At 37.0% G+C, this 27,697-nt stretch overlaps 1 protein-coding gene across 2 annotated transcripts; it reads left to right on the forward strand.

Annotated features, from left to right (window-relative positions):
- Positions 1-1,088: 1,088 nt before the first annotated feature.
- rpap1 (RNA polymerase II associated protein 1) lies at positions 1,089-27,568 on the forward strand. 2 transcript variants are annotated; one of them, XM_032547882.1, is made up of 27 exons: positions 1,089-1,182; positions 2,100-2,299; positions 2,378-2,526; positions 2,837-2,929; positions 3,508-3,640; positions 5,422-5,568; positions 5,671-5,895; positions 6,525-6,640; positions 7,467-7,565; positions 7,640-7,741; positions 7,820-7,987; positions 8,836-9,015; positions 9,094-9,228; positions 9,308-9,478; positions 10,098-10,255; positions 11,232-11,393; positions 11,480-11,675; positions 12,602-12,711; positions 12,790-12,985; positions 14,049-14,195; positions 14,346-14,488; positions 15,137-15,563; positions 16,018-16,136; positions 16,907-17,138; positions 17,228-17,404; positions 21,707-21,763; positions 26,946-27,568. In XM_032547882.1, the coding sequence occupies exons 2-27, from the start codon at positions 2,104-2,106 to the stop codon at positions 27,084-27,086; spliced, it is 4,179 nt and encodes a 1,392-aa protein (XP_032403773.1). In that variant the 5' UTR covers positions 1,089-1,182; positions 2,100-2,103; the 3' UTR covers positions 27,087-27,568. The 2 variants fall into 2 exon arrangements, with proteins under 2 accessions (XP_032403773.1, XP_032403774.1); XM_032547883.1 differs by having other exon boundaries at positions 1,130-1,182; positions 2,103-2,299.
- Positions 27,569-27,697: the final 129 nt, after the last annotated feature.

The raw sequence follows: 27,697 nt of genomic DNA on the forward strand, positions 1-27,697 counted from the left end.
TACTCTTGTACCTTTTCCATTATTAAGACAAACTAATGACCTTTCATCCATTATTTCTTCAATTATGTTACCATTATGATCTGTTTTCCTGCTACCCCAAAGACAATTATGGGCATTAAAATCACCACACCATACTTCACTTCTATGTAGTTTCCCTGCTACTTCCTTAAACATTTCACTGTCAAGATTTTTACATGGATTATAATAATTTATCATTTAAATATTTCCATATTTTCTTAAATTAAATATTCTATAATAACACATTCTAATTCTTTATTCATTGGGTTTTTCTTATAAGCTATTCCATCTTTAATTAAAGTGGCACATCCTCCTCCTCTACCATTATATCAATCCTGTCTTTCTATGCTATATCCAGGAATCTTAAAATCTAGGTTAGGTTTTAACCATGTTTCTTGAACACATATTATATCTGGGATTATTTCTAATTTGTAAACAAACTTTTTAAATTCTTGTCCATTGGCTATTAAACTTCTGGCATTCCATTGAAGAATATGTAGAACCATTATAAAAGCTTGGATCCTAATCCTGAGCATTTTCTGTTGTTTCAGTGACACTCAAAATGGTATGAATCTGGTCTGCTTGGATTTCTTTCATATCTAAAAACCTTTCAGCTGCTGTTACAATTGCTTTTATTTGATCACTTTTCTTCTTCATTTGTACTGTAACATTAATAATATGGGACATATGGCTACAAAGTTTTCTTTTTTCACCACCATTGTATTTCCATCCACTCTACTTTTATGCAAACATGTGTTTTGCATATTTGTTGTTGGTACCAACATTAGTCTCTGATAATTCTGCCCTTGATTTGTATTCCAAGTTGTGTTTCACGAATAATCACGAATTATCCCTAATTACTTTTCAAATCATCCAGTTAAATTCTTCTTTTTCCTTTTATTTTCAGTTAATTTACCCTATATAATAACTGCTTTGATTAAGATTGAATTGTTTGAATAATTAACTAGAGCACACCTACACATTATAGCAAAAACAAAAAAGGGAGAGAAAATACCATGGTTTATCTATTTCTTTTTCTCTCTTTTTATCTTCCCCTTCGTGTGCTTTTATTTTGAAGGAGGCGTCTCTTGTCCTACACTAAAAATCTTCCGTGTAAACTAGCAACCTCTGTTAGGATCCTCCAGGATTTAACTCTTAATAAAGGTTAGCTGGCACTACATTAATTATAAATATTATGAGTGAGTGTTTTTACTTGATGAACTGGAGTATAGTTGTGGGGTGTTTTGTCATTGACCGGAATTGTTTTAGGATTTAAAGCTAACGTTCGCCCAACGTTTACTCTCGCGCTCAGATGTAAGCTGCACGTGAAAACCGAACATCATCAACATCATTTTAAGAAGAGAATTTGTTTTGTTTTTTTTAACCCGATCAGATTGAGCTTCTGGGTTTATCTACAATATATTGTACGTGAACCCTGAATAACTGTAACATCATTTTGGAACGGAACGATAATTCGAAACTTTTACATTTCATAAAAAGCAAGGAACTGTTTTTACTGGCTTCAGCTCATTTATAGAAGCAGACGCAACGCTTAATGTCCAAAACATCCATTTATGACAGTCAGTAATATTTTGGACATGAATTAGATTTTTTTGCAAAGAGAGATGTTACTGGCACCTATTTATTTTAATAATTATAACGGAAACAAGTGAGCAGTCTTTGTAGTCACGTAGTTTATCGTTTGCTTTAAACTGATTTAATTCACTGTTTTCCTTTTTTGACACATATTATGTGGTACATGGCCTAAAAGTGAGGAAATAAAAAGGATGCTGTGAAATATAAAAGGCAATATAGATATTTAAAATACATGACGGGACATGTCTGCGCTGCTTTCAGTTCAGTACTGAATAGTGCACATACATTGAAATCAAGGGTGTAGAAAACAGTTCTGCTGCATTAAGACAGGGTATGTTACTTTTTGCTGCCAACTTTTATTTTAAATTCTTTTAAATACATATCTAAGAATCTCTTTACTACATGTATGCCTAGTAAATGTGAAATAATTTCCAGAAAAAGCTGTTTAATGTCACCTGTTTCATGCCATGTTCTGTGTGTTTTAGCAGGATGCTGCGACGCCCCAAACCGACCGACTCTGAGGCGGACCTCCTGAGGGAGCAGGAGCGCTTCCTGACCTCTGGAGCGCCGTCGGCTGCCTCTATGGTCCGCCGTCCTGACAAGAGGAGGGGAGAGGCTGGAGATGCTGAGGGAACGGACAGCAGTGAGAATGAACGAAATCAGAAGGACTTGGTCACCATAGAAGGTTAAAAACGAGCCTTTGCTATCGATATTTAAAGTTCCATCGGTAGAAATATTAAACCTCTGAATGTAACTGCTGCAGATCTTCCAGACCAGCTGCCCTCTTTAACACCAGCCCCTCCGAAGAAGTCTCGATTTAAAGCCAGTCGTGTCACTTTTGAGGATGAGGATGCTGGCGAAAGGCTGGACAGACACGACACCCACATTAGTGCTGTTCTCTCCAGGATTGTGGTGAGTGTTTTTGACAAATCATCCAAATGAAAGGTATGAATAGGAAGCCATGAGACATCAGTGTCCAAACTTTTTGTCATGTAGGCCCAAATCGTTGGGTCAAAATAAAAAAATGTAAGGATTTTGCACATATTTCTATTTAAAAAAGGCATCTACTGTAGTTTTTAAATTCTTTAGGGCTCAATTGAATAAATATAATTTCAGTAATGACACTTTCTTTCTTTCAAAACTTGAGATATTTAGCCAAGTTTAATAAATTAAATAAAAGCAGTGTTTTTGCTTTGGGCCTCATGAAATTGTTTACTTGAAGGAGAGAGACACCAGCTGTGCCCCAATATCTCTACCAGCGTTTACAGGCCTGGCTTTTCCAAAGGTTCTGCACCGCTCAGAAGCCAGCACTCAGGTACATAAATACATAAAAACACTCTGCAAAAACACATTACCTTACAAAGTATTTTTGGTCTAGTTTTTCAAATATCTTTATATACTTGCAGTAAGATAAAACTATCAAATAAGTAACTTTTCAGCAAGATATAGGATTTTGTTTTTAGTCAGTAACTCTTTAATATTGATTAAAAAAAAACTAGTTCCACTGGCAGATTATTTCACGTATAGCAAGATATTTTTCCCATGTTATAAGTGAAGTAATCTGTAAGTAGAACCAGTGCCTTATTTTTATCAGTATAGATATTTGCAGTAGAAACTACTTGGTTTTGCAGTGCATACATCAGTTTGAAGTAATTTTTCTTGGTTTTCAAAACATTTCTAAATACTTTAGCTGGTTGGTAAATGAAACTTGAATAATATATTCCCAAACAAAATTGAAATGTATTTACTAGAGATTAATATTTTGTAAATAAATACCATAACTTCTGTAAATGAGTTGCCAAAATGTGTAGAAGTTAATTTGGACTAAGTACTTTTTGCAAAGCATATTTACACAAATAAAGCGGATTTGGTTCTGTTCTAATGGACCTCCAGGTTCCGTCTTCGTCATCCAAAGGGAAGAGGAGCATCTTTGCTCGTCAGATTGCAGCTCAGAGACTAAAAGAGGACAAAACACTGAAACCATCTTCAGCTGAACCCAGAGATCAGATCCTCTGTTCCGATGCTGGTGAGTAGCATTAAAATGTAAGTCCTCTGAAAGCCTTAAAAATGTTTCCTTTCACTAAATAAAAATGTTTGCATTTTTATAAGGTGTTTTCAAGGTGCGGAAAGTGCTTGTTTTCTGCACAAAGTCCTTGAAAGTGCTTGATATTCAAACTGCACACTTTTGTAATAAAGTTCAATCTACTGTTTGATTAAAAGCCTAAATTTGTGTAGCATTACACTGTAGGAGAGCAGCTGTTAAAATGCCCTTATAAAGCAGCAAACAGTTATTTGAAGCTGCTGATGCCTCTGAAACCTCAAGGTGGGGGATCCTCCAGAGGCTTGCGGTGCATGAACCTACTATTGGGCCCCTAACCAGAGCTCACAAACAGAAACGGTCGCAGTGGGCCCAGCCGTACATGAAGATTAATATTCAAACAGACTTGTTGCCTGTGACTGCTGTGCAACCCTGGATGGTCCAGATGGACGCAGTAGTGGATTGGTGGTGGATGGCCACCACATCCCAACATGGCTGTGACGTCAACAAGGAGGTGGTGGAGTCAGGCTTTGGGCCGAAATCATGGGGAGAGAGAGAGAGCTGGTCGGCTCCTTCAGAGTCCCTGAAGGTGTTAAAATGACCTCAGCAAAGTATATGGACTTTCTGACTGATCACTTTCTTTCATGGTTCAAAAAGAAGAGACGTACCTTCGGTAGCAAAATCATCTGCACCATGACAATGCACCATCTCATGCTGCAAGGAATACCACTGTGTCATTGGCTGCTATGGGCATAAAAGGGGAGAAACTCATGGTGTGGTCACCATCCTCCTCTGACCTCTGACCTCAACCCTACTGAGAACCTTTGGAGTTTCCTCAAGCAGAAGATCTGAGGGTGAAATGCAGTTCATATCAAAACAGCAGCTCTGGGAAGGTTTTCTGACATCCTGCAAAGAAATTCAAGCAGAAACTATCCAGAAACTCACAAGTTCAATGGATGCAAGAATTAAGCAGGTGATATCAAAGAAGGTCCAATGTTAACATGTAACTCGGTCTGTTAAGATGTTTTTGAAATAGCTTTTGATTTTAGCTGTGCATAATAAGTTGGAACAGTGCATTTTGAGTTTTTGTTTTTTGAAAAAAATACTGTTCTCATGGGGAGCTTTGTTCAGTAAAATTGGATTTATACTGTAATAGTTAGTGTAATAGTTGAAAATTATACTGACCATCATTTGCCTTGACCATTTAAGAAAATCTGAGAAAATATCACGTGCATAATAATTTGGAACATGGTTTATTTACATTTGAGACCAGATATTTACATACACCGGATAAAAAGACTGATTTAACCTCACTGTCTGAAATTAAATCAGACTAAAATTTTCTTGTTTTAGGTTATTTCTATTTGAAAAGAAAACTTAGTGAAAAAGTTTTTTTTAATTTTTGAATATTTATTATTCCCAATTGATTTGTGTAATTGAAAATAAGATTGACTTATATTTTATATGTTAAACAACATTATTGAAATTGGGGGATTGTTTTGTTGTTAAATTTATTTTGTTTTCAGACCTCGTTAGTGTACAGGATGTGTGTGAGAGAGACTTTTCAAAACTTAAAATGTTATGTTTTAGTTTTACTGTAGAATACTACCACAAAATATTATCGATAAAGCTAATTATCAATAATGTTTTTTATCTTCAAAGTTTGGTGCTGGAAAAGTTTGAAAACTTACCTTGAAAATGCTTAAAAAGTGTTTGAATTTTACTGTGAGAATAGTGTATGAACCCTGTGTAAATGCATTTGGGTCAAGGTTCTAGGTTGGTGTCCGGTGAAGGCCTTCAGGGTCCGGACAGTTCTGGAGAAACCCTGAGGATCCACCAGGAGAACCAGACGAAGCTCCACGCGATGTCCAAATCTGAGATTCTAGAGGAGCAAAAGAAGCTTTTATCTCAGCTTGGTGAGAAGTAAAATTCTCCTGAAATAAAAATATTGTCTACATTGAATTAATTTCCAGAACTGCATGAAACAGATTTTATTGACGGTTAAACGTCCTTCCCAGATCCCAGACTGGTGGAGTTTATCAGATCTCGTAAATCTCAGAGTGCCGTGTCGCCTGGTTCCCCGTCTGAACACGCAGCAGCAGCAGATGCACGCAGCCAAGATGATCCTCCTGCTGAACACCCAGAGAGCGGAGAATCCTGCAGAACTGCTGCCGGGTCGGTTCAGAGTCCGGCGGAGGCGGAGATGGAGGAGGAAAACGAGGTGAAATCACCACCTTTAACTGGTAAGGTTTTACATTTTAGTTTAATAATCTTCCACTAGTAAGGTCCAAAAGTACCAAAATTTATTAAAGGAGTAGGTTGCAAAATTAATAATATACATGTTATAATTTTAATGATCTTATCTTGCATCTAATACATTATTATTATTATTATTACTATTATTATTAGGGCAGCAACTAATAATAGTTAGTTATAATGATTATTTTTATAATCATTATGTTGGTTATTCTGACAATAAAACAATTAATTGGTGGGATATATTTACACATGAAGGTGTTTTTTATCTTAAATGCAAAATGTACTTCTTTTTGTACAGTTTTGGCTTAAATACTGCTCTGAATATGTTGTGTTTCTTATGAATCTGTATACTCCAGGTAATGATTAATTGATTACTAAATTAGTTCATCATGATTAATCTGATTAATCATTCCAGCCCTAATTATTATTAAATCATTACAGATAGATTTTTCAGCAAACGTTAACTAAGCTGCTAGGTCTAATTAGCTAAACAACAAATCAGCTCATTTTGAAAGTATCTGCTTCATTTAGAAAAAGCTCCTTTTGTATATTTAATTTTTTTTGTCTGTTGGTTTTTTTTTGGCTCATTTTGTGTTGATATGTTTGAATTCAGGGGAGGACCTGCCGGTGAAACCCCAGAAGGAATGGATCCACATGGACACCTTAGAACCGGAGAAGTTGGAGTGGATGAGAGATTTGCCTTCACCCAGAAAGAAAGGAACCAAAAAGGTAATCAATAACCTCGACTGAACTTCTTTATTTATTGATTTCTTAATTCAAATCTGTGAACATTCAAATGTTAAGTGTTTTTACTGCTATTTGTTTCACTTAGGAGATTTTGGTATGGAAGTGCTGTCTTGAAATAAATGATTTTATTGTAGTTATCTAAAATTTATTTGAATATTTTATCGATTAATAATTAATCGGATTGAAAAAAATGCACATTCTGCAGATTTCTTAACAATTACCCTTTTTAGCATAATATAATATTTTAACGTAATATAAATCGAAGATGCAAATAAATAATTTTATTGACTTTCTAACTAAAACATAAGAAGGTTTTACTAGAATAGTATAGAATTAATTTTAATGGATGCTTGATACTTGATGTATCTGCAGGTAAATAATACTTCTAACTGAACAGCAACATGTGTAAAGCTCGAGCCTTTCTATTTGACTGAGCATCAATACAGCGTAGGGCTGATCTGTTGATTATGTTTTGGTTTAACTACTTAATAATCGGATAGTTAAAAGTGCTTAATTCAAAATTTGAACCAGGAGAAGTTAAAACTTGGTTAAACATATTTACAAAGTTTTTTTTATAATCTTAATTCAAAATATATATAGGTTTGTACAGTTTTGGGTTAAATATTGCTCTGAAAATGTTTTTTAAGCAAATTCCATTTTTTGAGTCTGTATACTTCAGTTAATGATTAATCGATTACTAAATTAGTCGACCCTTCTTTCAGTCTTCAATTAATCACAATTATTCCGATTAATTGTTTCAGCCCTGGTGTGTATTAGTCAACATCTTTGCTTTTTCTGTGTCCTAAAGGCCATGCAGGCTCGTTTTGACTTCACTGGGACCTTAATTCCTCCCTCAGAAGATCTGCCGACCCACTTAGGCCTGCACCACCATGGAGATGAGCCTGAGGTCTGTGGCATTAAACATAAAATGACTATCTTTATCTGTGTCGCGCTGACAGTGACTTATGGCTCTTCCCCCAGCGAGCCGGCTACTCCCTGCAGGAGCTCTTCCTTCTGTCTCGCAGTCAGCTCATCCAGCAAAGAAGTCTGGCTCTCAACACTCTCGCCTGCATCCTCACTAAAGTATAAAAACCAGCACATGGAGTGATTAATACCTAGAGGGAAACCTGCAGAGACCCAGTTTTATTTTTTATCCTGCAGGCGCGAGGTGGAGAGTACCAGTCGGTTCTGAAAGGCAGCGTGACGTCCACGCTGCTCGATGCCGGTCTGCTCTTCCTGCTTCGCTTTGCGCTGGACGACAGCATCGAAGGAGTGATGTCTGCAGCCGTGCATGCACTCAAAGCACTGCTTGTGTGTGCAGAAGATGAAGTAAGATCCAAATACACAGTGATTACTGCAAACATCGTCCTGGCTCAATTATAATTACTCTTTGAGATTAAATACTCAGGGTAGCGTGATAAATTGATTTTATCAGTTAATGGAATTTTGGGTTTTGAAGGTTTCATTTGTGGAAAACTGGGATTTATTTTTCACCCATTCACTCCTTGGGTCTCCATAGTTCAGAGAGATTTTATCATGTCTAGGCCCACCATCTTGTTTACAGCTTTTATTTACTTGGACTACGTTTTTTATTATAATGTTATATTACATAATATTTGAAATGCTGTAAGTCATATTATTACAAGAATAGAGTTGTCATATTAACAGAATAAAGTCCAAATATAACCAGAATAAAGTCATAACATTAGGAGAATGACGTAGTAATTTTATGAAAACGCCGACATGAAAAATAAGAAATTAAAATGAAGAACGTTGAGCATCTTAAGTCATATAAGTAGGATAAGTTTGACCAATAACACAATAAAAATAATGAATCTTTTAACACATCAGCATCAAATTATTTTCAATAGCAGGACATTGAAATGATTGTGCATTGCGTCAGTTCCAGATAACTCTGAGCTTCTTTTAATTTTAAGACATTTTTTCTGGTAAAATTGTGATTTTTTTTCTGATAATATTAAGACTTAATTCTCATAATTACACAAAAATTCTCATAGCCAGGGCCTAAAACTCCGTTGCACAACTCACAGAATGAATGATTGAAATGAAAACCACTTTTTTGAAAACATTTTCCATCATTTGTAATTAATTTTTTAGATAAGAAAAATAGGATCTGAGATTTTATTTTTACTTTACGAAGCTCCGGTTTGTTTCAGGAGTGCTTGGACTGCACGTTCTCCTGGTTTCGTGGCCTGGCGTCTTTCCCGCTGCTGCCATCCTCGCAGGAGGAGGAAGATGAAGAGGACGAAGGGCTAGAAGAAAGCATGAGGGAGACAGCCAAGGAGAAAGAAGAAAGGAAGAGTGATTATGATGTTGCCAGGCAGGATGTTATTAAGGTAACACTCTGCTTTGTTCACGGTTGAAATCTTAGTAACCTTTTTATGTTCTGCAGATGAAATCTGTCCATGTTTCAGGGTTTGTTGAGGATGAAGCTCCTCCCCAGGCTGCGCTACATTCTGGAGGTGGTCCGACCGTCCCCACGCGTGGTTCAGGACGTCCTGCACGTCCTGACGCGCGTCACACGACACTCCTCATGGTCTGCCACCCAGGTAAGACGAACATGAGCAACAGAAAGCGAGTCACTCATGGGACGTTTGGATTACACTGTGCTGCATCTCTCACACTCAGGTGTTGGACTGTCCTCGCCTGATGGAGACGGTGATGTCCGAGTTTCTTCCCACTTCCTGGACGTCTCCATCGTCCCTCAGTCCTCCGTCTGTTTACGGATGTCCCGTGGCCGACGCCATGAAGCTATTGAGGGTTTTGGCGACATCTGGGAGACATGCATGCGCCAGATTGGTAAATCAAATCAAAATGCTTGGATTTCAAGGTGATTTCAAGGTTTGGAAAGTGCTTAATCTCCAAACCCTGTAAATGTTATTTACAGTTAAAACCAGATATTTAAAGATAATTTTTCTCACTGTTTGAATTTAAAACTGATCAAATTTCTCTTGTTTTGGGTTTGTTAAAATTACCTAAATTATTTCCATTTGCTGAATGCCAGAAAAAAATTTTTTTGGTCACTTTTACAGACCAGTCAGGTCTCTTCAAGAGAAATTTCAAAGCATAAGATTTTGCTTTATTTTAGTTTCCCCGGTAGAATGTAGAAAACTATCAAAATGCATTAAGTAACAGTAATAAATAATATCATATAATAGTGAATTGAAAATTGTTTTTCTCTCCAAAATATGCTGCTGGAAAAGTTTGAAAACTTACCGTAAAAAGTCTACAAACCCTGCATAAATGTCAAAGATTGCTTCAGCAGTTAATTTTTATCACATTTTTACTGCTTTAAAGTTAGAATTTTAAATACTTTCCTTCTTACGTGTAGTTTAAATTTGTTTCTTATTCTAGTATTTTTCACCTTTGATGAGTTTGCTTTGATTTTAAATGTATTGCGTCTTCTCTTCTTCTCCAGTTAAACTCCCTGGGAGTGCGGGAACGCCTGTCCTGCCTCCTGAGTGCCGAGCCCAGTGAGCTCCTGATGGAGCCAAACGAGGCCCTCCGGATCGCCACTGAGGCCTACAGGCTGTGGACTGTAGCAGCCGCCTACGGACAAGCCTGCCAACTGTACATGTGAGCTACTTTCTGTTTATAGTGGCTGCTTCAGGTACAAATCTTTGCAAAAATGCTACAATTGTTTTTTTGCTGTTTATTTTATGAAAATTCAGTGTAATCATTCAGTCATCATAAAGGTAACCACAAGGAAGAGAACTAACTAAATTAATGTCCAATGGAAAATATTAACTAGTGGGACCTGTCAGAGTAAATTAGGAAAAGTTTTTAAAAAATTCATTTTTTGCAAGTTTTTGTTCTGCATTTAGGACTCAGCCGCTTCTAAAAACAACCCAAATGCTTAAAAAACTACCCAGATGGTTTTTGATAATAAGTTAATGTGTTTTGGTGTCTGGAAAATGAGCCGTTTCAAAAAGCCTCCCGATACTTAAGTCGCATTCTATGGGCACTGCGCCGTTACCTAGCAACCACAGTTACCTAGCAACCCCAGCAGAATTCTAGGAGGCCATCTTTACGTAACACAAAGGGCTAATCTTTTATTATATGCTGAATTAAAAAAAGAAAAAAACACATCTATGTTTGTGTATATATATATATATTTCTTTTTTTAGTATTATTATTTTTTTGTTTATAATTGTCAACTCTATTAAAAATTGATGGAATTAATAGAAAATTGTAGGGGTTTTCACATAATTTGACTTGGACATGTTTTGAAAATATAGAAAAATGTAAACCTCTTTGGCAGCTGAATAGAAAAAGAAAAGACGAAAATAAAATAAAACTCTCGAACAGGAAGTTATTCAGGTCGGCAGACTACAACAAAAACATCTTGAGCTTTCCGAGTGTTTATATTTCTTTGTTTGTCCGCTTAAGGGTGGCCAGTGGTGCCCTCTTCTGGATGGTGGCCAAACTACAACACTAAAAGAAGCTCTAAGCCAATAAGAGCCTTTATTGGAACTAATCTTAATCCAACAAACTATCAGTCAACAATTAATCGTAAGTTGTTTGAAGATGCCGGCCATTTTTTTCTCTCCAGAGACCTGTACCCAGCCTTGGTGCGGACGCTGCAGGCTTTCAACAGCATCCTGTCAACCTCAGATCCTCTGCAGCTGCATCGTCTCTCCGCTCTGCTGTCTCTGCTCACACAGGTCACACACACCGCTGGCTGCCATCAGGAGCTGCAGGCCGGCATGGTCAGGTACTGAGGAGGGACAAGGTGGTAACATTGTCATTATCTGATGAAAGTCTCACATCTACATGTTGCTGTCTCTGTCGTTTCCACAGAGCTCAGGGAGAGGAGTGTCCCCCTCCTCCGCCCGTGTCCTGGGGACACGTTACTGGTTTGCAGCCGCTCCTGTTGGGACATTTGAAGGGCGTAGTCAAAGGCCTCGATAATCCAGTTCAGAGAGACGGCGTCCTGACTCTGATACCTGCTTATCTAGTCTACCTACAAGCTCACTACCAGCAGCTCTCCAGACAGGTACGCTTACCTGGAACCTGTGTAAACGTGTGTGCTATTTGGAAATTTGGGTTTTTAATTATTTATTTGAACATTTTTATTTTCCATGGTATGAAGTATTAGGACTGGAACTAAGACTTTTTAAAATTATGTCAATAATGTCATAGTAATAAAGATGCAATATCACAAAAAACATCCTAATATTACAAGAAAAGAATTGTTTTTATGATAAAAAAGCTTTGGTAGCGTCATCAAGATCTGATGTGAAAAGCTTGGCAAGTTCAGGTTTTTTTCTTCAAAATAAACTCAGTCATGTTGGAATTATTATTTGTGTAGAACTTCTTATGAAACGGCTACTTCACTCTGGTTATATTACAACTTTACATCATTTTATTCTTGTATTATTAGGCTTCATTCTGGTAATATTATAACTTTAGTCTAATAAAACTGTGACTTTATTCTGGTAAAATAACTTTATGTTTATATTATCATAACTTATTTTTTCTATTATTATGACTTTCTGGTAAAATTATGACTTATTGTATTATGACAACTTTATTCTCGTATTATTATGACTTTATTCTAATAGTATTATGGTTATTCCAGTTATATGACTTTATACTCCTATTAAGATTCTAACTTATATTATTATGAATTTATTCTCATAATATTACAACTTTATTCTGGTAATGTGACCTTATTCTCTTTATTATGACTTTATTGTTGACTTTCTTCTCGTAATAAGAAACTTATCCGCATGGCTTTAATACTCCGTCATAATTTCACAACATACAACTGCAATTATTTTTAGAAACAAGAACAGGGTGTTTTAAGTTATTCTGATTTTTTCTCTAATCAGAATGATCAATACAGACTATAGACTGCCTGTATTTGTACTATGAAATGTCAGTTTCTGCTAAGACTGTTTGATACCTGGCGTTCCTCAGACCTGCTTCAAGCCAGTGGAGACTCTTCAGGACTTGGAGCTCCTGACGTCGGAGGTTCTCCTGCCTCTCATGTGTCACAATGTTGTGCAAAACCTAATGAAGAATCTCAGGTAATGCCCTAGTAGCGACAACACAGAAACGGTTTTTTAACAATGTTTTTATTTAACACACTCTTATGTTTACTCCAGGTCCTCCTCGGTTGTGTGTAACCTTCAGTCCAGTCCTCAGAGCCCAGAGATCACGCCCAGCCTCCCTGGTTTGGCATGTTCAGGATGGAGGGATCATCCAGGACTGGTTGCTCCCAGCTCTCCCTTCCCTCTCCTGACTGGACTGGGACTCGTCTTTGAAACCATCGCAGAGATCCATAAAGGTCTCAGTAGGAAGGTAGATCTTTGTCATGTTATCTACGCATAAATTGAGTTCAATTTTGTTTTTTTAAGATTAACTTTTGGAAAATCTCTTTGAATTTTCCTCAAATTTAAAAATACTTGATTGATCCCAACACAAGACAGAAGATAAAATATTACAAGAATAAAGTGACTAGAATAAAGTTCTAATATTAGAATAAAGTAGTAAATTCATGAATCCGGATAGGTGGAAGAAGATGGATGGATGGATGGATTAATGAGAACAAAAAATACCAAAAAATTACTATTTTTTGTTAACATCTTGTGAAATTATACTTTGGTGTAAGATTTAAAGATAATATCACTAGTAGGACTTTTAAAAAACTGTGCAAACAACTGAGTCCATTTCGATGAAAGATCAGATTCTGGTAACTCTATTGAAGCTTTTTTCTCAGAAAAAAAATCTTTTTTTCTTCTTTATTTATTTTAATTGCTAATTCCTAATCGTAATTAAAAATTCTCGGAGCCTGTCTGTAGCGGCTAAAATCCTATATTTTAGGCTACTGGTTGTTGTGCTTGAAGGCGTTGTTCTTACGTGCGTTCAGTAGAGATTCATCAGGCCGATCTTTAGTTTGACTTATTAAAAGGTCATTTATTGAACAGAACAATGTCCATTGTTTGCTACTTCAATGTAGCTACACGTAAATTCGACCTCAAAACCTAAACCAAACACAGTGGAAAACTGTTGCCTCTTCCCACTAACAACACCTGAACAGAATCACCATTGACCTTAAATACCCATCCCCCATCAGACACACAGAACTCAAAATGAAATTCGCCCCCTGGTGGCGATAAACACAGAAAAGGATAAATGGCTCCTACACTGTCTAATACTCCACTCACAGAGAGGATGATTGAAATGAAAGCCACTTTTGCAAATATTTTCTTCTAATCTCTTTTTTAGAGAAAAAAGTGAATTAACATCACATATAGTATGAAAAAAATCATTTTAGTTCTACATATTCTGGTTTATGTTTCCTCCATTTTGGGCCTCAGATTTAACAATGTTTTCAGCTCTGATCCATTCCTCACCTTTGCAGTTCTCAGGCCTCCTGCTGTCAGAGCCTGTGATTGGTTACCTGCGCAGCTGCAGCCAGGCCACGCCCACTCTGTCCCACAGCAGGTCCTGGCTGCTTCGCCACGAACATCACTTCCTCTACCTGCTGCTCCGGCTGGCGCACAGACTGGTGAGTCTGGATTCAATTTAAACCCGACTCCTGCTCGACTGTTGAATAAAAACAATGACATTTACAAAGTCTGAACCTGCAGGACAAATAGTTTGCACATGAGATTTATATATTTTACATATTTCCACTCTTTATTTTTATGTTTTTCAGGTTCCAGATGAGCCTGAACTAGCCAAACATGCCTCGCTTTACCACCAGGTGGCGCTGGTGCTTCTTCCCTGGTTACTTCCAGGCAGTGAATACCTGGCACACGAGCTGCTTTCCACTGTTATCTTCAGCAAGGACTTTATATCGTAAACCAAACCTTTAATTTTCTCAGTTTAATCATTGAAAAGCTTCCAAGAAGCGTCATCCGTTCTCTGTGTAACCGTCTTTAAATGAGCAGAGTCATTAGAAAAGAAGGCATGATTACTTTTGGAGAAGTAAAGCTGAGTTACAGAGTTCAGTCTGGATTCATTTATCTTTTCCTTGTTAAATTAAGATTCTCATAATTATGAGAATCTAACAAAGAGCATTTCTTCACCTAGAGATCCAATGTTTTCAATAAGCAGTTCTTTGAATCTGTTTGACTCAAATATGGTGGAAATAATGACCAGAAGCTGCAGCTTATTAATGTAGCTTAAAGCAGTTGAGGAGCAACAACAGATTAGAAGCCAAATTAAACCATCGGTTAAAGTGACAGCAGCAGCTCGGCTTTATTTTGTTATAAAGTCGAAATCAACATTTTTGTGAAATTAGAGTCTGATTATTCTGGTTAAAGATTAATCAATTACTAAATTAGTTGACGATTATTTCAATAATCAGTTCAGAAACAATTAGTCAGATTAATTGTGTCAGCTCTAGTAATTAGATCCAAACCCGTCTGATTTCAGCATTTAAATATGATCACTTTTAGGTAATGATGGTACTAATGTGTTTAGTTTCTGTGTGTTGGTTTGCAGGGAGTCCCACAGCGGCGGACCAGAGGCTGTGGAGCTCGGGGAACTGAATCTCCACACCCAGCATCAGACGTCTCCCTCCCTCCAGACTGTCGGCGCTCTCCTGAGAGAAGCCTGCACCCAGCTGCCCTCCATACGAGGCTGCTACCTCACCCAGCTGGCCCACCTGGAGCAATCAGTGATCACATCCCGAGTTGTTTTCCTGGGGCGCAACCCTTGGATCGGGTCCCATTTGCTCCCGGAGCTCACTGGCCCCACGCTCCCGTCTGACTGGCCGTTCATCCCGCTGATCGGCCTGTACGAGCGGACCGGGGTGTCTGACGGCGGAGGGCTGGCGGTGGAGGAGCTGCCTTATGGATCTCTGCAGACTGTGACCCACTGTCTGCAGTGGCTGCTGCTGCTGGAGTTCTGGAGGGAAGAAGCTCTGAAGGTACAAGTCAAACCAATTGGATCTTAAGAGCAATTTTACTAAAAAAAGATTTGAAAGGATTTTCATATTTTGGTCAAAATTCAAGCTTTAGATTGGCTGCAATCAGTTATTCTGATGATTAAGAGCTGATAAGATCAACTTCTCATGTAAGTTTTGGCCGACCAGCGATCTTCCAAAATTAAGGGAATCGGCGGCAATAAATCAGTTCACCCTTAATTAATAGGATAAAAGAAATTGGCACGTTCTACAAATTCAACATTTAACCACTTAAGCCTTTTTGTAAAATACATTAGAAGATACGAATAAATAATGAATTTAAAAAAAAGAAAAATGATAATAAATATTTAAAATCTTTATATCATGCAGCCCTTCTTTGAAGTGCATAATAATTAGTTCAGTTTATGTAAAGTTATCTTCAATACTGATCAGTTCTGGTGCTTCTCTTCATCTTCAGGTCGTCCTTCCTGTCGCCAAACTCGCCCGCCTTTCCTGCGTCTTCCTCTGTTCCAGCGATCTGTTCCTGGAGAGACCAGTTCAGAGGCTGACCTGGGGTCTGTTCAGACTGCTCACCAGGTGAGAGCAACTCTGTGAACCTGAAATAGCACTGCGATCTCCGAATAAACTACGAAACGATTAATTGGATTAATCGTGATTAATTGTGATTAATCACTTATTGAAATAAGTGTTAACTAATTTAGCAATGAACTGATTGTTAACTGGAGCATATAGACTCAAAAAAGACCATTTGGTGGGAGAAAACAATTCAGAGCAGTTTTAGCTTCACCTGGTTCAGATTTACTAAAGGAATGCTATGTTGCTGCATTTTAGGCAAAAAAATGTTTCTTTTCTTATTTAAGAAAGCAACTATATTATCTATTGATTTGCATCTCTAATGTATCTTTAATATTGTATAAAATATGCTTAAGTGGTTAAATGAAAAATCTGTAGAATGTGACTTTTTTAAAAATCTGATTAATCGTCAGAATAAATGATAGATTAATCAATAACTAAAAAAATATTTATTTACTAAAAAAAAAACATCTTTGTATGTAAATATGTTTTAGCTAAAACAGTTTTAGCTTCACCTGGTTCATGTTTACTAAAGGAACCCTAAATTATTGCATTTCAGTCAATAAAATCTTTGTTTTTGTATTTAAAAAAGAAATTAAGTTACTTGTTTATTTGCACTTTTTAATGAATTTCAAATGTATAAAACGGTGTAAATGGCTAAATGAAAAATCTGTAGAATATGACGTCCAACTCCATTAATTGATAGATTAATTGATTTCTAAAATAATCGTTAGTTGCAGCCTTAGAGTAAACATTTCTCTTTTTGCTTTTAGGGGGTCCAGATTGGACTCTTTGGACCTGGATGTGCCTCCTCCAGGTCTGGCCTCCTTCCAGGATCTGTACTCGGCCCTTCTGGCCCAGTATGAAGCCGTGTCGTTTGGAGACCGGCTGTTTGGCTGCTGGGTTCTCTTGCCTCTGCAGAGGAGGTACAGCGCCTCCATGAGGCTGGCTGTTTTTGGAGAACATGTGGGGATGCTGAAATCGCTGGGTGTCACTCTGGACCAGGTTTGGTTATCACCTGCTTTTTAAATATCAGCCATGTGAAAACAACCTGCTTGGTAACCTGAGGCAATGATTTATCTCCTGATCTGAAGCTGTCCGTCCCCATCGAGCGGTTCACCTCGCCGCCTGAAGACTCCCTCCCTCTTCTTCGTCTGTACTTTCGCGCTTTAGTGCTGGGATCCCTGAAGTTGTCCTGGTGTCCCGTCTTATATGTGGTTGCCTTGTCTCACATCAACTCCTTCATCTTCTCCCAGGATGCCGCGGTGCAGGTACAGCACATTTTAGTCCACAGACATAATAAAGAATGGATGCCTCATGGACTTGTGTCAGATAATCTAACTCAATGTTAGGAAATAGTTAGCCTTCATAGTGGTATTACACCAAGCACTATAGCTAATATTAGCTGACATTTTGCTGGTGGACATAAATACAGTATAGTAATATTCTATTCACAAAATACAAACAATAATTTGTTCATCTAACATATGAAAAGTTATCACCGGAGTCCTCAGGTCAATAGTCTGTTGATTTGAACAAAAATATCCAGCAATGCTCAGGCTTCTTCTGCTGTTTTGGTTTAGCCAAGTAGGAGGGACAACCACTCCAAGATGGCCGCCGTATTTCCTGCGCCAGAGCAGCCAATGTGTTGTCTACTCTTTACTATGTCTACACGTCTAGTCTCTACATGAAGAAATGTGGGATCTGTCTGTGAGTTATCGATTGAGTTAATCTAAAGTCGATTGATCTTATTGATCAACTAATGATTAATTGAGTTTTCTCTTGTATCAAGAAGGGCTACATACACTGCCTGGCCAAAAAAAAAGTCGCCACCAAAAAATGGTCACACTCTCTAATATTTTGTTGGACTGCCTTTAGCTTTGATTACAGCCCGCATTCACTGTGGCATTGTTTCAATAAGCTTCTGCAGTGTCACAAGATTTATTTCCATCCAGTGTTGCATTAATCTTTCACCAAGATCTTGTATTGATGATGGGAGAGTCTGACCACTGCGCAAAGCCTTCTCCAGCACATCCCAAAGATTCTCAATGGGGTTAAGGTCTGGACTCTGTGGTGGCCAATCCATGTGTGAAAAAGATGTCTCATGCTCCCTGAACCACTCTTTCACAATGTGAGCCCCATGAATCCTGGCATTGTCATCTTGGAATATGCCCATTCCATTTGGGAAGACAAAATCCATTGATGGAATAACCTGGTCACTCAGTATATTCAGGTAGTCAGCTGACCTCATTCTTTGGGCACACAATGTTGCTGAACCTAGACCTGACCAACTGCAGCAACCCCAGATCATAGCACTGCCCCCACAGGGTTGTACAGTAGGCACTAGGCATGATGGGTGCATCACTTCACCTGCCTCTCTTCTTACCCTGATGCGCCCATCACTCTGGAACAGGGTAAATCTGGACTCATCAGACCACATGACCCTCTTCCATTCCTCCAGAGTCCAATCTTTATGCTCCCTAGCAAACTGAAGCCTTTTTTTCTGGTTAGCCTTACTGATTAGAGGTTTTCTTATGGCTACTCAGCTGTTCAATCCCAACCCCTTGAGTTCCCTTCGCATTGTGCGTGTGGAAATGCTTTTGCGTTCACAATTAAACTGCTGTTGTTTTTCTTCGATTTGATTTGACCAAACGTTTAAGTAATTGCCGACCACAATCATTCAGGATTTTCTTCTGACCACATTTCTTCCTGGAAGACGATGGTTCCCCACCATCCTTCCAGTTTTTAATGATGCGTTGGACAGTTCTTAACCCAATTCTAGTAGTTTCTGCAATCTCCTTAGATGTTTTCTCTGCTTGATGCATGCCAATGATTTGACCCTTCTTAAACAGACTAACGTCTTTTCCACGACCACAGGATGTGTCTTTTGCCATGGTTGTTTAAGAAATGAGGAGTTACTCATTGCATCAGCTGTTAAATAACTTGTTGCCAGCTGAAAGATAATGGCCTATGCAGTACTTATCCAATAGGAGGCTTGTACCTATTTGCTTGGTTAAATCCAGGTGGCGACTTTTTTTTTGGCCAGGCAGTGTATTTCATAATGTGCTGAATTAAAGAAAAACATAACATTATTTTCAGTTGTCTTAAATACTGACTAAATAAGCAGAAAATTGTTTTCTCATATTATTAAACCTAGACATATTTATAAAATATAACAAAACAAGAACTTCTTAACTTGCTGAATAGAAAAATAAGACATAAAAAAAATAAAATACACATAATTCCCCACGATAAGAAATATTCATACTGTTAACTCCAGTGCATTAACTCTCCACATCCATCAAAATCATGTTTTTGTTCTATCATGTTAAATTTTTTCTGTATTATTTCCTCCACTTTTCTGTCTCTACATCTTTATCTTCGTAGCACATCAGTAATTTTTTAATGAGAAGTTGGCACTACTCAACTAAATAGACATAGATGAAGTTTATTTTCATTCAGTTGTACGTTTAAAAAATTTACAAATTGAATGAAATTTTGTTGCAAGGCTCCAATAATAATAAACAAATAAGTAATAATAAAAGTATTCATGTAAATATATATAATATATGTAAGAAATATGTATAATAAAATATTAAGTAAGCGCTATTTGGAGTGAAACTTAACTTAAGGAGATTGTTAAGTGTTTGTATTTCAAAACAAAACTACATAAATGCATTTTTAATCCCAAACTGTTCTGGTATGACCGCCAGCTTTGTTTCTGTATGAACTGGATAAACCTTAAGGCGCCATCTGCTGGATGGAGGCCAAACTGCCACACTAACAGAAAGACGTTATCAGCTAATCGACTGGAATAAATTTTAATCTAATTATTTGCATCCCAGACTGGGCTAAAAATCTTTATTTCCCTTTAAAAGGGAACATGTCTTTGTCGTGTCGCCACATGATCAAGGTTTTAATTTGGTTATTTTTACACACCACAGTGAGGTGAGCAACAAAAAGCAAACCGTGTAATTATTTCCGTTCCAGTGGGTGCTGTTGCTGCAGTGAATCACAGGCTGAATCAGACCTCAGGGATTTTACATAATGTCACCAAATTAAAAACTCAGAGTCAACATTTAGATGACTCTTAATGTTTTCTTCCTGTTGCGACTTCTTCATATCCTGGCATTTGGTGGCTCTTCAGGCCTTTAAACGTTCCTCGTTTCTTGGAATGTTTCTCCATTGGGGTTTACGTTTCCCATTGTTTCTGGCTTGTTGGTTACTGCCTTCAGTTTTCATAGCTGCTCCTATCATGGATCAACTTTTTCCAAATCAGACAAGGACAGAAACTCCTTCAAAAACAGAAAAATAAGTCAAAACAGTCGTTTTTTGAAAAAAAAAAAAAAGCTTTAATAGCATGATTGTTGTTGATTGTAACTATTTTAAAAAAAGTGTCTTTTTACTCCACGAAAACTCAAATTTCACGCAAAAATCTTTTGCCACTTGTAGTATTAAGGTCGTCCACCAGAGGGCACCAATATAAATATAGGAATTTATACGTGGTGTTATAAAAAAAACCATCACGTATAAATTATCTTTTGCTGCTACAGGGTTAAACATTCAGGATGAAAAATTTAACAAACACTGTAAGTTTTTAAAAATATAAAAAAATGTTTTAATATTAATACATATAAACAAATCTATAAACAAATAGGTTTACCTGAGAAAGAACGCATGCTGATGTGTTTTTCTGCAGCGTTTTGGTGTTGTTCTGTACCAAATGAAGGGTGAGAGCTGCTGTCTAGAAGTGATAATAGTTTGTCTTGCACCTGGCTGTCTCAGACGGAGCTGACCTCGTTGTTCAATTCAATTCTTTTTCTGGTCTTTCAACTGTGTCTCTACAGTTTCCTGAAAAAGTATTCACACCTCTGGAATGCAAACTTTAATTGTATGTGACACAGCATGAGTGTGAAGTGGAAGGAAAACATCGCACAGCACTTTGACTCAAAAGCAGTAATTGAAGTCAAAACTGTACAACAAATATGTATATTTTGCTTTTGAGGTACAAAAAAATACACTTGGTAAGTATCTTTTAACCGAAAACTGATCAAGCGGCAGTTTTATCTTCACCTGGTTGAAATTCTGCTAACAAAGAAAAATCTCCTATTAAGCACCTTTTACTTTCCAATTATTAAGCAGTTTAAGGAAAACAATAATCAATAGATCAGCCCTTGATTTTAAGTCAAGCAGAAAGACCTGAGCTTTTCACGTGTTGATGTTAGAAGTAGTTTTTTAAGTGTAGATGCATCTTTTGCTACAAATGATCAAGCGTTCACTATAGGAATGGCATTTTATTGCATTTTAGACAGTGAAATGTTAATTTCTTTGTTTAAACAAATTAATTTAGTTGTTTAATTGTGTCTTTCAATATATTTCCAATCTTGTTTAAAAAACACGCTGGTGGTTAAATGAATAATTAGCAAAATGTCCTTTTTTATGATTAATCAATAGAAAAATGTAATTTTTAAGGATGCCATGTAGATTTGCTGCACCGGTTTGTTTCCTGTTGTTAAATTTGACCGACATTTCTCCAGCTTATGATGACTTGGATTCAAATGTTTTGTTTCCAGGAGGTCGAAGCAACTCGACTGACTATGCTGAGGAAGATCTACTACCTGACTGATGAGGTACTCCTACACTTTCTGCACTCGCTGCTCGTCGTCTTGTTTTTACTTCGCTCTGCTCTTCCTCTGCTTTTAGGTGTTCATTGATTTCATCGACTCTGGCCTTTCAGTCTCTCCCCACATTTGTGGAAAACGAGTTTGTTTTCTAATGTTTCTCAGCTTGTTGACCTCACTTCTCATTTCTTTCAGTTTGCTCAGCTGTTTTTCTTGCTGTGCATTGATATCACAGCTTAGTTGTACTCTTATTATTATGCACCTACAGTTTGTTAGCTGGTCTCTTTAGTTCTGCAGAGTCTCCACACACTGACCTAGGATACGATCAAAAGGTTTATTTTAGTAATTCAATCCAAATGAATATACTGTATAGATTTATAACATTAAGTGATAGAGTTGAAGTATTTATTCTGATGGTTTTTCCATAAGGAAAATATGGAAGAGGATTAGGACCAATAAAAAAATAGGATTTTGACTTTTTTCTCAGAATTGTGCAACGGCTTATTAAGGCCATTGAAGACAGAAAAGAAATAAAAGGTGGAGGAAATTTCTGCCAAAAAATCTCAGAAATTTTGTAGAAGAAACCTGGAGATTTTTGAGTTTCAAAAGTTGAAAATTTGCTAGAAAAAATTCACAATTTTTTAGATTAATCTCAGAAATGTTCTAGAAAAAAATTCAGAAATTTCTGAATTTTGAAAATTGTTAATTTCCAAGAAAAAAAAATTCTAATTATTTCTATAAAACTCTTATTTATATTAAATTATTTATAAAAAAACATTTTTCTGTATCCATGCATGTCAAAATCCAAACAAAAACCAAAACATTTTCATGTCAATTATGTTAGCAAAATAATCACAACAGTTTCTTCTTTTTTATAGGATTTGTAAACTTGCACACTCAAAGTCCGTCCCAAATTAATTTGGTAGATTTGAGATTTAAGTCTAGATTTGCCCTGATCTTCTTCCATATGAAAAGAATATTATAGAAATTATACGAGAGCACCTAAAAAGGGTTTTCAAAAGAGAAATGTTTAGTTGAAACCACAAAAGTTCATTTTTAAAGAAGCTAGGTTCTCAGAATACTGCATCCAATCATATTATGGGAAAGTTGAGAGGAAGGAAAAAGTGGAGCATATACTGTAAATATGTATAAACAGCACTTAGAGAGAACCAGGTCATGATCCAGAACTGCCACATTTCTGGTGTTGCATCTTATTTAGAGCAAAGAGATAAAAAAACTGAACTGTTACTCAGTGGTCCAAACTCTTACTGTTGAGGTGAAAGTTTTGCTTTTTATTTAGCCGCCAAGCTCCTTCTCTATATACATTTTTTATAGGTATTATGTAATACTTTACTTGCCAAAGAAACAAGATTCCAGATTTTAATTAGCTATAGAACATAAACATCAAAATTAACAAAAGTAAACACTTGAAAATCCGAGTTTTCAGTTTTTGAGCTGAAAGAATTTAACTTTGTGATTAAATTCTGATTTATTTAGATGGACCTGTGCGTGGTTGGAGAACGTTATGATGTAAGAATAGTTATTTTAATGCAGAAACATTTAATTAATTTGACTCATTTTATGCACCAGCCCAACCTTGTTCACCAGCTCCTCCATAACATCTCATTAGGTCCCGCTGTAATCACATTTAGTGACTGACTGAAAGAATTTATTCATCCCAGAAAGCGTCTAGCCTCACAGCTGATTCAGTATTTTATGAAAATCAGATTCAAACCGCATTTGGAAAGCTTATTGAAACAAATTATTACAAATAAACAGTAACTCAGCCGACATAATGCTGATTATATTTGTCCTTCACCCCTGCAATTGTGGGTAAGAAACGCCTGTGGCTCGAGTCGGAGCGTATCCGTTCCGCGTGTTGTTGTCCTTGGTTGAAGCACCGAAGCTCACGTCTTCCTGATGCGTTCAAGTGTTCGTGTGAGAATCAGGAAGAGTGTAGAAGGAGTGTTTGGGTGAAGTGATTTGTTAAAGGCGTTTGAGTCTTCAGCCAGACAAAAACATGCAACAGTTGAAGACAGTTGAAGCTCAAAGAGGGGAGAGCGACGTGCAGAAGGACGCTGAGGACAAGTGAGATAAAAGTCTCGTCTGAGAAATGAAAGAGGTTGATGTCAGACATTTTGATCTAAGGATGAGTGAAAAGACGGTGGATTTTCTGCTGAAATGTTCACTACACTGCAAAAACACAGAAACCTACCAATTATTTTTGGTCCAGTTTCTAGTGCAAATATCTTAAAGTAAGAGAAAACTAACTTACACGTAACTTTTCAGCAAGATTTAAGAGCTCATTTAAAGTTACTAATTCCTTAATATTGATTTTAAAATGTTCCACTGGCAGATTATTTTACTTATAACAAGAAATTCTTTCATGTTATAAGGGAAAAGATACTTGCACTAGACCAAAAATACTTGGTAAAATTTAGTTTTTGTAGCGTAGATTGAAGGAAATATGCAACTGAGTATGATTTTAAAAATCATGTTTAAAAGAAGCATCTATATTAGTGCAAATATCTCAGTACACTTGAAATAAGACAAAAGCTAACTTAGAAGTATCTTTTCAGCAAGGTTAAAGAGCTTGTTTTAAATCAATAATTTCTTATATTGATGACAAATTTTTGTTCCACTAGTAGGTTATTTCAGACATTTTCCCCATGTTATAAGAGAAATTATTCTGCCACTGGAACTAGTATTTTTTCACCAATATTGAGGAACTATTGACTTTAAATAAGCTAATATATCTTGCTGAAAAGTTACTTCTAAGTTAGTTTTGTCTTATTTCAAATCCACCAGAAACTGGACCAAATAATACTTGGTAAGATTTTGTGTTTCTCAGTGTGAATTTAGGGAACCAGAAAGTTTGAATCCATGTTGATGAACTAAAAGTAGGATTGACAGCAGACTTACACTGCAAAAACACAAAACCTTACCAAGTATTTTTGGTCTAGTTAATAGTGCAAATATCTTAGTACACTTGAAATAAGACAAAGCTAACTTAGAAGTAATCTTTCAGCAATATATAGGCAGCTTGTTTTAAGTCAATAATTCCTTAATATTGATGAAAAACTACTAGTTCCACTGTCAGATTATTTTATACAAACTATGGGAAACTGCCTTATTAGTATAAAAAAAGGATTTTTTTTAAACTTAAAACTAACTCATATTTCTGGCTAACAAGTTACTTTTAAGTTAGTTTTTGTCTTATATCAAGTGTACTAAATATTTGCACTATAAATTGGACCAAAAATACTTAAGACTTTGTGTTTTTGCAGTGCAAATATACAAAACGTTAATTTAGCTACTTTGTTTGCAGTTCTATTTACTGAGACCCATTTTGTTTCTATTTTTTATTTTAGAAGATTTAAATCTTCTAAATATTTATTTAGACCTTTATTCAACAGTATAGATAATTTCGTCTTTCCTGGTTTTGTTGGGCGTAATTTAAATGTAATTTAAGTTCTAGTTCCCACCTTCAGACATCACTAGTTAGTTTGGTATTTTTGGGAGTAATGATCCTCTTTTAATGCATTATTAATACCTGACCCAAATACAATTTAGGATTTATTATTTTTTACCAGTATAACCTGTTTTTGATTCTGTCTTCTGTATATTTTTTCCACAAACTCTTTCTCTTTATGACTCTTTCCACCTTGCCAGGATTCCCAGTATCAATCAAACCCTCTGAAACATCCCTTATGTTACCAGAAGACAAGCTACCAGTAAACATAATATTTCTCCAGGGTGTCCTTAACATATTTCAGGCTGGATTAAAGGTGTCTCTTTCACAGAAGTTGAGTTTTTGCCAGTTTCCCACTTTAACTCCTGTCTTGACTTAATGTTTTCTCATTCTTCATCCGAAAGCGTTGAAGTCAGATTTCAACGATCGAGCCACACGATGAAAATTTCCAGGCCCGGGCCGAACTATTTCTCACAATGCTCTGTGGGACGTGTTGTGCCATCGGTTACACTTGTGGACGTGTTTCACAGCAGTGGTTTCTGCTACAACTCAGTAATAAAAAAGCTTCGTTTTAAAGGGGTAATTATATTAATCCTGACCTGTTTAGTTTTTCTGTAATTGTTGTTTAAATGGTCTTTCTTCAGCAGCCTGCATGCCCATTCAGCTTTCAAGTATTTCAGGAACGTCTCATCATTAATGTAACTTTTTAGAAATGCTGATTTAGCGTTTAATAGTTTCGCTGCTCTTAGCGCAACTTGAACACAACAAGAGTCTTCCCCAGCATCCAACGAGATTTTTTTTTTTTTATATTAATTTCCAGTGGTCCAAGAGAACCACTTTATTATCCATCGCTATTGTTTACAGATGTGCGTCAGATTTATTGGTTGTACCAGAAACAACAAGCAGATACAACGGTTCTGGTTGGAGCTTTTGTATTCTCGTGTGTAAATGAGTTCAATTGCTTTAAAAAGAAAGCTGGCCTTAAAATCTATGATGTTTGATTTACATCCGTATTTCGAACGTATTACAGCTGGAGTATGTAACATTTATAAAAAATATATATTTTTAACGTATTTGTTGAAACTGTGACGTAACAGTAAAATATGAGACAGATAATCTGTGAAAAAATGAGCTCCTCTGCCTCGCCCAGCTAATTAAACAACCAATCAGATCCAGGAGGAGGGTCATAACGCTGCCAATCACACTCGTGTGGCGCTGCACATCACCTCATTCTACTCCCCCATTTGACTTCTGCTACTCTGCAGCTAGCATAGCCACTACTGACAGCAGATAAACTGTTTTCCTGTAATGGTAATTTGTTTAGCAGCATGTACACGAGGTTGATTGGCAGCATTAAGACTCCTGGTCCTGATTAGTTGTTTTTGGTCGGGAGCGGTTAATTTCTTCAGACGGCAATAGTAGGCTCATGGAGGAAGTTGAGGAGATTGATTTTTTTTCAGATTATCTGTCTCACGTTATACTGTAAAAAGCGAATTCTTTATAAACGTTGCTGCAACTTTAACTGAGAAAAATCTCAGTGTTCAATATGTATTTTCCCCGGTGTGGGGGATTTACCAATTTGTGCGGAGAAGTTTGTTATTCTTCTCCATGCTAATTTCAGGAGGTCACTTTAAGTCTCTGTCCTCCTTCTGAAAAGCAGGTAAAGACGAACACCTGCTGCTTTCCTCACATCCTCCTCACTCTGTTTTTCATTTCCAGGTGTTGAAGAACCACTTGCTTCTTTTCCGTCTGACCCAACAGCACCTCCAGCTCGGCTTTGACATGTACGAACAGCTTCCCGCCATCAGGGCGAAGCGTTTAGAGACCGTTCTCGGTCTGCAGGATGACAGCAGAACCTGACTGGATGCACACCAGTAACATAAGGGGAGTTGGAATAAAAAGAGACATGATGAAGGTATAAACATGTGAAATTACATGTTGGGAGGGAAAGGTAGCAGTGGGAGATTGTGTGATGTCTCATTGCCCTGGAAATGGCACGATCGGCGAGATTTTTCTGCGTTCTGTTCCAGCAGCCGAGCAAGAGAAGAATCAAATCCTATCCGGACTTGGCCCAGCTGTGCAAATAATTCAGGGAACACCAAAGTACAAAAATCCCTTTTCAGCGACAGCCAAAGGCCAAATACAGACGCTGAGAAATGAAATGCAGATGGGACAGAGCGGAGGTGCTGCAATCCTCGTCTCCATGTGACTCCAGCTTTTTGCCAAAGGGTTTCTTGCGCTTGAAAAGCCGCCCAGGAAGAGTTTGGCATCTGATATCCTGCTCTGCAAGTTCCTGAAATGTTCTTAACAGTGAATAAAACGTCCCTCTCCGACGACCGTAATGTGAGATTCTGTTTTTATTCAATAGCTGTGCTACAACCTTATGAAACATGTTTATTTGAATTGAAACCAAAGTGAAAACTAGCAAAAAAAGAAACACCAACCTCTGGCAAACAGCTGTTTCAACAAAA

Source organism: Xiphophorus hellerii, chromosome 19 (assembly GCF_003331165.1).
Source record: "Xiphophorus hellerii strain 12219 chromosome 19, Xiphophorus_hellerii-4.1, whole genome shotgun sequence".
In the NCBI taxonomy this organism is placed as follows: domain Eukaryota; kingdom Metazoa; phylum Chordata; class Actinopteri; order Cyprinodontiformes; family Poeciliidae; genus Xiphophorus; species Xiphophorus hellerii.

Coding starts and splice junctions, on each gene's coding strand:
- rpap1 (XM_032547882.1), top strand. CDS start 2,104: ATGCTGCGACGCCCCAAACCGACCGACTCTGAGGCGGACCTCCTGAGG. Junction 5,896..6,524: donor GAAATCACCACCTTTAACTG/GTAAGGTTTTAC, acceptor GTTTGAATTCAG/GGGAGGACCTGCCGGTGAAA. Junction 12,986..14,048: donor ATAAAGGTCTCAGTAGGAAG/GTAGATCTTTGT, acceptor TCACCTTTGCAG/TTCTCAGGCCTCCTGCTGTC.